The sequence below is a fragment of the Eulemur rufifrons genome, chromosome 2 (genome assembly GCF_041146395.1).
Source record: "Eulemur rufifrons isolate Redbay chromosome 2, OSU_ERuf_1, whole genome shotgun sequence".
Taxonomy (NCBI): Eukaryota; Metazoa; Chordata; class Mammalia; order Primates; family Lemuridae; genus Eulemur; species Eulemur rufifrons.
Genome location: NC_090984.1, coordinates 114491303 through 114506358, shown reverse-complemented (window position 1 = coordinate 114506358; position 15056 = coordinate 114491303). Strand labels below are relative to the sequence as shown.

Genomic DNA, 15056 nt, shown 5'->3' with positions numbered 1-15056 from the left:
GACTGAGAATATACCTTCACAATAAAAAAACCCACAACAAACAAACCAAGAACCGTCAAAGTGAAATGTCAGAGATATCAACTGTCAAACTTAGTGCTTAAGGAAATCGGACATTCCATACTTAATGACCTAATATTAATAGTTACCTTTGAGTGATGAGATTATGGGAGATGATCAAGGCCTATTTTAGCCCTATCTATACTGCTTATTTTCTTTAAAAAACAGTGAACCTGGTTTATTTTATAATAAAAACAACAACAAAGTTATTTAAATCTTAGGGAAAATGCAATTATCCTTTTGCCTTAAGTTTACTGCTTTTAAGATTATACCAGTCATTACCTCACACCCATTAGGATGGCTACTATCAAAAAAAGCAGAAAACAGCAAGTGTTGGCCGGGATGTGGAGAAATTGGAACCTTTGTGCACTGTTGGTAGGAACATAACGTACAGCCTCTAGGAAAAACAGCGTGGAGCCTCAAAAGATTAAAAATAGAATTACCGTTTGACCAAGCAAATCTACTTCTTGTTATAGTCCCATAGGAATTGAAAGCCGGGTCTCAAGGTAAAACCCTTTTTTCATAGCAGCATTATTCACAATAGCTATAACATAGAAGCAATCCAAGTATCCATTGGCAGATGAATGGATAAATAAAATGTAGTATATACATACAATGGAATATTTTTCCACCTCAAAAAGGAAGGAAATTCTGACATATGCAATAACATGGATGAAAATTAGGACATTATGCTAAGTGAAGTAAGCTAGCCCCCAAAAGGCAACTACTGTATGATTCCATTTATATGAGATACTTAGAGTAGTCAAAATTGTAGACAGAGAAAGTAAAAGTATTGGTTACTAGGGGATTGGGGTTGGGGGAAGGAATGGAGTTATTGTTTAATGGATATAGAGTTGTGCTTTTACAAGATGAAAAGAGTTATAGAGAGAGATGGTGGTGATGGTTGCACATTTTGAATGCTTTTAATAACACTGATATGTATACTTAAAAATGATTAAGGTGTTACGTTTTATATGTATTTTACCACAATAAGAAATTGGAAAAAGTTACATTAGTTTTATTTTCCCATGCTGCACATAACCATATTAATATTTATTTATTATAAGGAGGAGCTAAAAGAATCCAACCATAGTATAAAAATAATAATTTTATACCTATTATATAATATAAAATTTTTCCTTTAAGAACTGTTCTTTCAAATGGTTTTTTAAATGAATTATTTAAATATTGAGTTCATTTGAGTTGTGACATTTTAAAAAATCAATTGATTTCTAATAAAAGGATTAGTTCCTGTAATCCTAGCACTCGGGGAGGCCGAAGTGGGAGGATTGCTTGAGGCCAGGAGTTTGAGACCAGCCTGAGCAAGGGAGTGAGACCCCATCTCTACCAGAAAAAGAAATTTAAAAAAATTAGCCAGGGGTGGTGGCAGGTGCCTGTAGTCCCAGCTACTAGGGAGGCTGAGGTAGGAGGATCACTTGAGCCCAGGAGTTTGAGTTTGCAATGAGATATGATGATACCACTGCACTCTAGCCTAAGTGACAGAGGGAGACTGTCTTTGAAGGGGGGGAAAAGGTGAGTTTCTAACCATGGAGTATGCATTATGGGGTAACAACACTAATTAAATGCAGGATTTTCAGTGGGATAATTTCTAATATTTTATAAGAAAAAAACTGTTTAAAATTGCTTTGTGAAAGCATTAAAACTGTTCATACGTTTCTTTTCTAAATGATTAAACTTAGGCATTAATGTGGAAAAAAAACCTCCAAGTGCTTTTGATGAGAGGAGACTAAGCTGATTAACAATAGAGATAAGCCTGAAGTAGACCTTGAAAAGATTTAAAATATTTCTTGTTTTAGTCTAACTTTACTAATATTTAACAATTCTTATGTGGGCAGCAGAGTAGAGCAAGAAATGAGCAACTGATGTAGTCATACTGCTGTATACCAGCTTACTAGTTCTGTTCTTTTTAAAGTTTGTTTATATTTTTCATTATTTTGTATATTTGTGAAGAGTTTCATAAGGCATTGTTTCTGTGGAAAGAAGTTAATACTTTTAGATAGGATTTAGAGGCTAAAGGTAAAGCTTTGGTGCCATTATGGTATTACAACCAGAAATCCTGAAATGCCCAAACCCTGCTCTGCTAGTCTCACTTTTCCCTCAGGGGTCATGAGAGATCTGTCTGCAAGGAGCAGTAGCTGGTGGGAATCAGAATACCACTTTAATAAGATCTGTGCAAATTCCAACACACCATTGTAGAACTCTTGCTTCACTGGTGCAAGTAGTTTAGACTTAAGCCCTAAGTGAGGCCTCCCACTTCCCTCCCACTTCCTTCCCAAACCCATCTAATCATAATGTTGGGACCAGCATGTTCAGGTGTGTAGTTTAGAAGATTAGAAAGGAGAACAAACTAGTGAGTGAACGCCAAATGTCTTAGTAGTTTCAGGTTTTCATAACAAAGACACCGTATTCTGGGTGGCTTAAACAATTTATTTCTCATGGTTCTGGAGGCTGGGAAGTCCAAGGTCGAGGTGCTGGCAGCTCTGTTGTCTGTGGAGGACCAGCTTCCTGGTTTGCAGGTGGCAGTCTTCTTTTTGTGTCCTAACATGACAGAAAGGAGAGAGAGACAGAGAGAGAGGAATCATGCTTTCTTCTGTCATTTCTTATAACGGCACTCATCCCATCATGAGGGCTCTACCTTCAGGACCTAATTACCTCCCAAACGCCCCATCTCTTAATACCATCGCATTGGAGATTGAGATTTCTAGATATGAATTTTAGGGGGACACAAACATTCAGACCATAGCACCAGGTCCTAAGAGAACCCCTGAATCTGCTTAGTTAGCTACTATATATATTGAAGGAAGAAGTGCAAAAGAATGGCTATTCAGCCCCAGGGAGTCAGACTGTGCCAGAAATATGAGGCAAAAAACCCCATAGAGGCTTTGTGGCTGTAGAGGCTGATCTTCCTTTAACACAGTGACACTACCTACTAACTGTGCCCATTTGGAGTTTTGGACTCATGAATAATTAGATTAGTAACCTCTCTCACCTTTGGGGAGAACTAGAAAGGGAGTTTCCTATGCATGCCTGGCATAGGAAAAGGAGCAAAAGTTCTTTTTTTCCTACAACCATAATAAAGTACCGCCTGCTTTTGGGCATGAAGAAGGACAATGTACAATTCTAAATATCTCTCAGAGTACAGGCCTATTTCTGGTAGTCTGGTCCCAGGCATGCAGGTAGCTCCACATCATCTGATCAACATATTTTGGGCTTTACTAAGGCATGTGAATGACTCACACATGCAGAAAATTTCCGCAATTGGCTGATGTTTATTTCATCTCTAGGGTGAAATAAAATGTTTAAATATTTTAAGTGTTCTAATAAATGTTAGTATTGTTACTGAGCAGTTTGAGCTCTTGTTCTTAGGTTAACAATTTAATTAAGAGAAATGTAGTTTATTTTTAGACTTTCATGCTCAAAGGCTTTAATCATAATGACAAAATAATAGCATAGAAATGAGAACTATTTAGAAACCTAGACTCACATGCTTGAATGTGTGTTTGTCATTGCTTAGGATTCTATTTAGTATATTTATCATTTGCTTTTATGTGTTTTGTCATTAACACAGTGAAAAAAATCTTTGTAATTAATACTTTCCCATGCCTAAATATGATAATGCTTCCTATTGATTTGCTTTCATATGCGATCATATACTTTGCCTAAAAGATGTAAGGTACAAGAAAGAATCATATGGATATTAAGTTCAAGATCTCTTAGATGGGCCTATATCATATCCTTTTTAAATTTTATTTTACTCTTTTAGATTAACTTGTGAAGGCAATAGTTGAAGTTAAAGTAGAAACTATTACTGCATAATGTTGACTGTAGAAAAACTTTTGCTTCTTGTAATGTCAGAATAAGATCCACTGGAGTATTCCTTTTCAGAAAACAACTATAAAACCTGGACTTAATACAAAAAGCAACTATCTGAAGGCACTAGAGAATAAACAGAAGCAGACACAGTTGGAGAAGGGGAGGAAGGAAGGAAGCTATAAGAAATGACTTTGCCTTTTCACTGATTTTAGCTTCAGGGTAAGTGCAGTCCACATTGTTGGGATTCTAGTGGAAAAACAGTAGACTCTCCAGCCAGGAAAACTAGAAAACTGAAACCAGGGAACCCTGATCACTGAAGATAGTGGGAGGAATCCATGAAGGAGAAGTGGGTGGTAGTGGTAGTGGAGTGTCCTCAAATTGTGTGTACCCACCTCTCTGGCTAACCGCTGAACTAAGCGTGAGTGTAACAGACTCACAATAGCTCAGCTAAAGATGAAAAATCTGAACTGGGACCGGAGCTGCCTCCCAAGGAACAGAGTTTGTAAGCCAAGCCAAGCCAAGATACTTGCCTGCTAAAACAAAAGAAACAACTCACTGGAGAAAGATTATCTAGACTCTTCACTAATTAACATATATAATTTCAGTGAAGAATCAAGAAAATGGCACATATAGCAGGAGGAAAGAAAATCAGCTGAGTCCTACCTTGAGGTGAATGATATGTTGGAAATATAATCGCAGACAAGAATTTTAAAGCCACTGTTACAATATCCCCAATGAAATAAAACAACATACTCTCAGTGAATGATAAAAGTAGGAAATATCAGATAAATAGAAACTATGAAAGAGAACCAAATGGAAGTTCTAGAAATGAAAAATAGAATATTTGAAATAAAAAAATTCACTGGATGGATTTAACAGTTGAATAAAGATATCTGAAGGAAACCTAAGTAAACTTGAATATAGAGCAATAGAAGTTAATGTCAAAAGCAGTGGAGATATAATGGCAAAAAATGAACAAAATCTCAGGGATCTCTTAGCCGATACCAAACTATCCAACATGCATGTAATTGGAATCTTAGAAGGAGAGGAGAGAGAGAGAATGAGCTAGAAAAAATATTTGAAAAGGCAAAAGTTTCTTAAATTTGATGGAAAACAGAAATTTACTGATATGAGATACTCAATGAATACCAGGCAGAATGAACCCCAAAAAATCCACATCAAGACATAACATGGTGAAATTGTTGAACACCGAAGATAAAAAGCAGTAAGAGAAAAATGATGCATTTCAGAGGAGCAATGACCCCACTTAATGACTGACTCCACCTCACAAACTGGTGGCCAAGAGAGCATGGAAGAACATTTTAAAAGTGCTAGACGAAAAGAAAAGAACCTGTCATTCCAGACTTCTGTATCAAAAAAAAAAAATTAATATCTTTCAATAATTAAAGTGATTCTGGAATTAAATAGTGGGATAACACAACCCTATGAATATACTAAAAATACTGAATTGTACATTTTAAAAGGGCGAATTTTATGGTATGTGAATTATATATCTCCACAAAAAATTTTAAGTGAAGGTAGAATAAAGACTTTTTCAGACAAAAGAAAACTGAGAATTTATCACCAGTGCTATAAGAAATGTCAAAGGAAGAAGTTCTTCAAGGTTGAGTAGAATTAATACCAAATGGAATTTTAGATCTCTAGAAAAGAAAGATCATCAAATATGATAACTATCTGGAGAAACGCAAAAGTCAGCAACCTCTTACCTCTCCTCTCTTCCTTCTGTTTTTTTAATTAATTTTCTTATAATCATATCATATAAACAAAACTTACTGTCTTGTGAAGTTGATAACATATGTAGAAGATGTTATAAACCCCACAAAATATATAACAGTAACCATACCATAAAGAATGGTTGCAAGATTTCTATTAATATATTTTATGTGAGTGGTATAGTATTAACTATAAGAGGACTTTGAACAGAGATACACATTGCAATCCCTAGAGCAACAACAACAAAAATGTTGCAAAAAAGTAGAGCTAAAATACCAATGTGAAAATTAAAATGGAATTCTAAAAAGCATTCAAGTGATTTTTTTAAAAAGTGAGGAAAGAACATGGGAACAAAAACCAGAAAAGACAATTTAAAAGCAAATAATAAAATGCTATGTCCAAACCCAACCATTTTAATAATTATATTAAAATGTTAATTGATACTACAGTCAAAATCCTAGCAGGCTTTTTTGGGAAGCATTTGAAAACCTGATTCTAAAATGTGTATGAAAACAGAAGACAGTCTTGAAAAAGAAGTTTAGGAGTGGAGGACTTAAGATAATCAAGACATACTGGCATAAGGCTAGATGTAGACCCACTAGAACAGACTAGGGAGTCCTGAAATAGACCCATGTTTATGTGGTCAATTGATTTTTGACAAAGGAGCCAACATAATTTAATGGTGAAAAGATAGGGTTTTATTGTTGTTGTTGTTAAATGGTACTGGAACAACTGGATATCTGAGGAAAAAAATGAACCGTGATTTTTACCTTACACCATGTAAGAAAATTAACTTAAAAAGATCATAGACTTAATTTGAGCTAAAACTATTAAGATTCCAGAAGAAAACATAAGAGAATATCTTTGTGAAATTGGGTTAGGCAAGGATTTCTTAAATAGGTTCCACAAAACATATAAAAGAAAAAATATGAAATGGACTTCACCAAAAATTTATTAAATTTGCTTTTAAAAGGATACAATTAAGAAAATTAAAGGTGAGCTATAGAACTGGAGAATGTATTTGCAAAACTTGTGCTTTTATTCAGATATATAAAGAGCTCCTGCAATAGTTAAGAAGACAAACAACTTTACAAACCATGGACAAAAGATTTTAATAGATAATTCACAAAAGAAGATACATGAATGGCCCATAAGCTCATGAAACAATGCTCAACATTACTTGCCATCAAGAAAATGTGAATTAAAGCTACAATAAGATACTACTTCACACCCACTAGAATGGCCAAAGCTAAAATGTCTGATATTACCATGTCTTCAGGAGGATGTGGAGCAACTGGAACTCTCATTTATTATTGATGGATGCAAAATAGTACAGCCACTTTAATAAACAGTATGGTAATATCTTGTAAAGGTAGACACCCATGTACCATATTGTGCAGCAACCCCACTCCTAGGTATTTACCCAAGAAAATGAAAACATACATCCACACAAATACTTCATAATAGTCCCAAACTGCACAGCATAAATCCATTCAACACAGTCCATCAACTAGTGAATAGAAAAGCAAATTGTATCATTATCTGTACTGTGGAATATAGCTCAGCAGTAAATAAGAACAAAGTAGTAAAATGTACACAGAAACCTGGATGAAACTCAGAGAGGTAAGGCTAAAAGAATGAAGTTGAATGCAAAGAAACTACGTATTATATTATTTCATTTATATGAAATTCTAAAAGTTAAAACTATAATGACTGGCATTATGTTATTGGTTGCCTAATAAGTGATTGGCTTCAAAAGGACATCCAGAAACTTCTCAGGGTGATGGAACTGTTTATATCTTGCTTGTGGTAAGGTTTCATGACTGTACATGATTACTCAAATTCATCAAACTATTCATTTAAATGAGTGAATTTTATTGTATGTAAATAAATCTCATATAAATAAACCTCATGTAAATAAACCTCAGTAAATCTTAAAAATATGTTCACTGTAGGTTTTTGGTGCTCAAATTTCTTCGGTTAATTTTTCCTTTGAGAACAAAATTGACCCATGAACTCTGCTTCTATTTATCACTTAAAAAACAAAACAAAAAATAAAATTAGAGTAGGTGTTAAATGGGGAACAGTATTGTTTTTGTTACGACACTCGTGAAATTGTAATTAATTGTGTTAAATAAAAAAGTTAATATTTTTCATAACTTCAAGCTAGAAGGACATGCACCAAAGGAATGTTATCTGACAATCCCAGATAATAGCTTTGAGGACTGTGGCTAGGATTAAGATCTCTGTATCCTTCCTTCTTGTAGTTATGACTGCTTGATCCCCAAGTGAGATTATGACAGTGAAGACAAAATAAAGGAGTACATCATTGGTCCTTGATCTTTGGTCCTGTACCCCAAACTGAAGCCTTGACCTTAGTCAGCTGGGCTGGACCACCTGGACCTGGTTAAGATTTACTTGTTCCTTTGCCATAAGCAGATACCCCTTCAGCTTGTTTACTGGAATCTTACTGTTCTTAAGCAAGAAAAGGCTAAGATTCCCCCGGGTAGAGTGCCGTGGCGTCAGCCTAGCTCACAGCAACCTCAAACTCCTGGGCTCAAGCAATCCTCCTGCCTCAGCCTCCCAAGTAGCTGGGACTACAGGCATGTGCCACCATGCCCGGCTAATTTTTTCTATCTATTTTTAGTTGTCCAGATAATTTCTTTCTATTTTTTTAGTAGAGACGGGGGTCTCGCTCTTGCTCAGGCTAGTCTCGAACTCCTGAGCTGAAACTATCCGCCCGTCTCCGCCTCCCAGAGTGCCAGGATTACAGGTGTAAGCCAAAGCTCAGCATTCTTGAGTTTTCCTAGGACCCAGTACTTGAAGTATAGGAGAGCGAAGAACCTTTCCTAAATACTGCCTTGCCTGGGAACAATCTAGAAACTAAAGAGGACATAACTTGAAGATACCAGAGCTAACTTCTCATCACCTGGAATCCTTCATCCCTGAGTACAAAAGGCATTGGTGTCCTTCATCTTGAGCCCTGTCATTTCTTTTTCCCCCAGGGATATGAGGTTGGAGAAACCTTGAGCTCCTCTAGCAGGCAAAGTATTAATTTATATCATAAATAAAAGAGACAGTAGACTATGAACAAAAACAGCCCTTCACAGATCATCTGAAAGATCTTTGTGAATGACTAGGGATTCCTGGATAGCCTACTTTATAAAACAAAATGTAATTAATTTGTAACCTCTTTTAATTTCCTATGAAAGTAATTCTGTGTATCAAAAGATAGTTCCTTATCTTCTTACTCTAGTAGCAAATAAAGTTAGGGGAAAATATAGTATATAGACAATGCTTTTGGAAAGCCAGACCTTCACATACTTCAGTAAATAAAAATAACTCCTAATAGTGAGAACCAGAAATAATTATTTTTAATACATGATTTTTAATAATGGCTTAAGCTTTTTTTTAATAATAGAATTTAACATTCAAATAGAAGAGAGCCAAATCATTATTTCAAAAGTGATTGTCTCTGGAGAGCTTGGCTTTTAATATAATCTGCTTGACATATTATGGGAAGATACACTATTGTGTGTTTAAGATACTACGTATGTTTTTGATACCCATTTTAGATCTGTAGTGATGTCACTGTGAACTATAGGCTGGGCTGTGTACGTTGATTTGTTCCCACTATAAAATGATGCATTAATTAATAATCAAACTCTTAAGAACAGAAAGTAGAAATGGTGGTTCCTAGGGCTAGAGGAAAGGGAAAAAGGGAAGTTGTTGTCCAGTGGATATAGAGTTTGTTTTCAAGATAAAAAAGTTCTAGATCTGTTGTATAGCAATGTGCATATAGTTAACAATACTGTACTATACACTTAAAAATGGTTAAGATGGTAAATTTTATGTAATTTGACCACAATTTAAAAAATTTTCCAGGTGATAAGAAGTTAGCTCCGGCCAGGTACGATGGCTCACGCCTGTAATCCTAACACACTGAGAGGCCAAGGTGGGAGGATCGCTTGAGGCCAGGAGTTCGAGACCAGCCTGAGCAAGAGAGAGACCCCCGTCTCTACAAAAAATACAAAAATTAGCCAGGTGTGGTGGCATGCCTGTAGACTCAGCTACTTGGGAGGCTGAGGCAGGAGGATGACTGGAGCCTAGAAGTTTTAGGTTGCAATGAGCTATGATGATGCCACCACACTCTACCTGAAGTGACAGAGTGAGACTCTGAATCAAAGGAAAACAGTTAGCTCTGGTATGTTTAATTAAACTTTGGAAAGACATTGATATTACTTATTCCTCAAAATTTTTAATCCCATAAATTCTTAGTTGGGTCTGATTTTCTAGATGTTGTCATCCCAAAGCATTAATTTATTTACAAACAGTTATAATAATGCCTACTCTGGCACATAGCAAGCACTGTATAAATTTAACTCATTTAATCCTTATCAACCCCTATGAGGTAGGTATTATTTTTCTGTCATTTTATTATGGACTTTTTCAAATATACAGATAATTTTAAAGAATTCTATGTCAAATACTCTTATACTCACTTTCTAGATTCTGCAATTAACATTTTGCTGTATTTGCTTTATGACATATCTATTCACATCTATAGATTTATTCATCAGTCTATCTTATTTTTTTAATGCATTTCAAAGTTAATTACAGACACCAGGATGCTTTGAGGATGGGTATTTTTGTCATCCCTATTTTATATTATTGGGAACTGAGACACAGAGAAGTTAAATAATTTGTCACACAGCTTTTAAGTGGTATAACTAGAATTTGGATCAAGCCCTTTTTACTACTTCTACAGAATGCTAGTTCACATAATAGTAATAGATTACCATAATAATTTTGTGGGTAGACAGATGTAGTATCTCAGTCTTGAAGATCCACATGCATATTTTCATAATACAGGATCTGTGAGATTCAGTAGTGAAGAAACCATTTAACTTTGTTTAAGCCAACCATTTCTGAATTTATTCTACCAGAGCACTCTACTCCCCACCTTTTCCCCAAATATAACACCATTTAATATCTCAAAGAATGGGACTAGAATTCAAGGACAATACTTTGGAAAATGCTCGTTTATAAGATATCCTAATTTTGTTTATTTAGGACAGAATACATTTTTGAAGAGTTTATATTTTTAAATATAGTACTAGAGTTTTACGGCTGGCAGGGGTCTTAGAGTTAATTGAGACCAATGCTTTCATTTCAGAGATAAGGGAATGGATACACAGGGTGTTCAAGTGACTAATGCAAACTAAATCATGTCCAGTACTTAGTGGCAGAAGTGGAACTAGAACCCAGCCTGGAACTTGGGGATGGCATTTAGTTAACACTCAGTAAATATTTGTTGAATAAATTAATATGTCTTCTAACCCTGTCCAGTTTTCTTTCCACTACCTATCTGTCTACATATTATAATTTTTTTTATTTTTAGATTATATCGGTCAATAGAGAGTCTATTAACACTTAAATTTATGTTAATGTAACCTTTGGTACAAATGATATCTAGATCCTCAATTCTTAAAAAAAGGCTGTATTGTAATATATAATGAACAAAAAATTGCACAAAACATAGCTGTACCATTCAACGAGTAATTATAAAGTGAACCCTGGTTTAGCTACCCAAGTCCAGAAATAGAAGGTTGCTGGAACCGCAGAGGCCCCCAGGGCCTCCTTCTATTGCTGATCCCCTTAATTATTTCTTTTTTTCTCTTTCTTTTTCAGCTAATTTAACAGGACATGCAGAGAAGGTGGGGATTGAAAATTTTGAGCTCCTGAAGGTCCTAGGAACGGGAGGTAAGTCTTGCTAATTTTTTTTTAAGGGAAAAAAAAATACTTGTTTTTCCTATGACAAAAGATTGATAGCCCTAATACACAAATTAATTAAAATTTTAAAAAGCATGAGGAATCCAATAGGAGAACTGTCAAAGAAGACGAACAGACCATTCATAGAAGGCAAAAATTGAAAGAATTGGCAAGGATTTAGGGAAATCAATCTCTTTTACCTTGCTCCTGGGAATATAAATTAGTTCAACCTTTACACGGGACACAATATTAAACTGACCAATATTTATGGAGTGCTTGTTATATGCCAAGTGCTCTGTGAAGTGCTTTGTATTGATTGACTTATTGAATCTTTACTCAACTCTATTGATATTCAGTGTATATAATTTGTAATAATGAAAAACTCAAAACCCAGCAATAGAGGTTTGAGTTAAATGCAACATGGACCTATATGGTCTATAATCTATATGATAGGATTGAAATGATCTATATTTACTAGCATTTTTAAACTTAATAAGGTTTTTAAACATTTTTTATTTTGTAATATTAAGGGGTACAAATGTTCTTGGTTACATGGATAACTTTTGTCATGGTTGAGTCATGGTTATAGGTGTGACCATCATCCAAATAGTGTTATTCTGCAGAAGAGAATGTACAGTGTACCATTTCCATGATATAAAAAATTATATAAATAAATGTTTACATGTATATATGTATGTGCAAAAATCTTTGGTATATACACCAGATGATAACAGTGGTGGTCTCTGGGTGGTGGGATTTTAGATGGTCTTGATTTTCTGCTGTACTTTCCTGTGCCTTCTGAATTTTTGCTACCACTGCTCTTGCTGCTCAGGAGTTAGGGCCGGCTTCAGGGGAATATGACCCATGCAGTTATAGACATCCCCACACTTAGAAGAGCCCCCTGTTTGGTGTAATGCTCTGCTATCAACTGTTCTGAAATTCTTAATAAATCATGAATAAGGTACCCCCATTTTCATTGTGCACTGGACCCTGCCAGTTATGTAGCTGGTCTTGTCAGGTGTGTACCTTTCCTCTTGAGCTCTCCCCCTAGAACGTGTTGCTCTGCAGTCACCACTGTTCTAAGGACTGGCTACTCTCATTTTCCTTCACGTAAACGTACCAGGAGACTTTTAACTCTTTTTTTCTATCGTCGGCAGGCGTAGGGCTCTTTTTCTTGGAAGGGGAGGCAGAGCCTCAGAAGACAGGCCGTTTTTCTTCCCCACTACAGTTTAGCTTCATGCTTTCAGGGGCCTCTGTGCTTTCTTAGAGTTCTGGCCCCTGACAAGATAGATTGTATGTGTCTATATAAGGGTATCTACCCATATCTTCCAAAATGCCAAACCTTTTAGCAAGAAAAAAATCCTTTCTCCTGGATTTGCTGATCAATCCCAGCCACTGCCCTGGCCTCATACTATGTTTAAATTCATGTTTGTAAGTTGTCTTTAGGTCTTTTAATAATGAGCCTTCATGCCTGGGGCCTTGCCATACTAGGTCTTCATAACCTCCTTGAGTAGTTTAGCATGTCATATAGACTCAACCTTTGCAGCTACCAATGAATAATCCCAATGAATAGTTTATTCCCATCTACTGAGCATTTTTTTATCAGAAGGAATTTGGTGTAATTGTCAATTTGGAGATTTTATTGGGCATTTTCACCTTCCGATCATTTGTAAAGATGTATTTTTTTAAAACTAGCTCCAGCCTACCCTGTCCCTAAGAAGTCATGCTTTCAAAATATCAAAATAATATCCTTTATTCCTACCTTCATTTCCCATTTCAAAGGCATTGTCTACCCAAAGGGGAAAGAGGGTTACAGTTTGATGGTAATGCAATTCCCTTAAAAATAGTGTTTGTGACATCTGGTCAACAGCTTTTTAAGGTTAGTTTATATCATAAATTGTTTTTATATTATCTGTTTGTCTTCATTTTTTTGGTAATAGCTTTATTGAGATGTAACTCACATACCATATAGTTCACCGATTTAAAGTATACAATTCAATGGTTTTAGTATATTCAAAAAATTGCACAGCTATCACTACAATCAATTTTGTAACATTTTCTCTACCCTCAACCCTTTAGCTATTACTTCCCAAGCTCACTACAGATTTGAAGAAAATTATGTAGACTATGGAATGGAGGAAAAAAAATGGCACATATAATGGAGAGATTAAGACATAGAGAATAGATTTGTCTAATTAGAGTTCCAGAAGGAGCTCATAGAATGGGCAAAGTCACTATTCAAAGGCATAATAGCTGAGAATTTACTAGAATTAATTAAATGTATGAATTTGCAGATATTGGAAACACAGCAAATCCCAAGCAGACAAGTAAAAACAAAAATTTTATGTAGATTCATTAGAGAGAAACTGATGAACAGAAGAGACAGATAAATTCCTGAAAAGTAGCCTCAGAGAAAAGACATGCTTATAAAGGAACAACGATTAAACAGTTAACTTTTCAGCAGCAAAAATGGAAGCTGTAGGAGAGTGGAATACAATCTTCAAAATGCCCAGAGAAAATAACTGTTAATCTATAATTGTATACTCAGCAAAACTGTTTCCAGAAGTGTGGGCAAAATACACATTTTCAGACATACAAAACTAAAGTGTGGTTTCTGCCACTAGGTCCTCACTAAAAGCCTTTTTAAAGGATGTAGTTTTAGGGAGAAGGAAAATGATCCCTGGAGAATTTCTGAGGTACAAAAAGAATTGGTGAGCAAACAAAATCTAAGTAGCACTGACTGTGTGAAGCTGTATTCGTGGTGCCTCATTTGTGGGGTTAAGAAAAGAAAACTGAAAAATTGGATAAAATAGCATATAATTTGGGAGGTGATAGGAGTTAGCCTTCCGAGGTAGGGTTCTTCAAAGTTTAACAAGCATAGGAATCTTGTAATGTGTATAATACCAAACTGGCTGAAAAAGGAATCATAAAGAAATTGGTCAGTAAGTAAAAATCTTCCCACTAGGAAGATACTGGGTACAGTTTTAAGAATGAGTTCTGCCAAACGTTCAAGGCATAGATAATTCTAATCTTCTACAGACTCTTTCAGATAATAGAAAAAGAATTATTTTCCCCAAGTCATCGTATGAGGCTAGTATAACTTTGATTACAAAAAAATCACTTGGACAGTATGAGGAAGGAAAAGTATCAACTTGTTTCCTGTATGTGAAATTTTTAATATCAAATTTATAAAATCAAATGTTGTGTATATGTTCTTTGATTCATTGTCTACCTGAGCTTTGAGTGGTTTGATCACATGCCTTTAAGACAATTCTGCAAAGTTTTGCATTTCCATTTCATGCTGTTCACTGTCCTATAAAGGGTCTATTGTCAGCTGACAGTATAGTGCTCTTATGAGAAGATGGAATAACTAAAAAATGTCATTGTAGGTACTTCTGCATTTAAAAATCACATTTTTGATGACTAAATGGAGTAGGTGGAAACTTTTATTATGAATATAATAAAATCTCAATTTTTATTCAAAAATTTCACCACTAATCTTTCAGTTTCATTACCTTTTTAAGATAATTTTTTTCAGCACTACTGAGAATAATAGAAAAGCCTCATCAGATGTCTTTATATGTCATGTAAGGTTTTCTTTGAAAATGAAACTGAAAACTCTTTTGATGAATTAATTTATATATTTGAACTAGAAAAAA

The 15056-nt window shown here is 35.1% G+C and overlaps 1 protein-coding gene across 6 annotated transcripts in view; it reads left to right on the top strand.

Moving 5' to 3' along the window:
* The window catches only part of RPS6KA5 (ribosomal protein S6 kinase A5), a 147573-nt gene that overhangs the window by 40132 nt on the left and 92385 nt on the right, over positions 1-15056 (top strand). For all 6 annotated transcript variants that reach the window (XM_069465225.1, XM_069465223.1, XM_069465222.1 and 3 more), the window contains exon 2: positions 11317-11388. In XM_069465225.1, coding sequence (XP_069321326.1) covers positions 11317-11388 — 72 coding nt within the window. The remainder of the gene's footprint in view (positions 1-11316; positions 11389-15056) is intronic.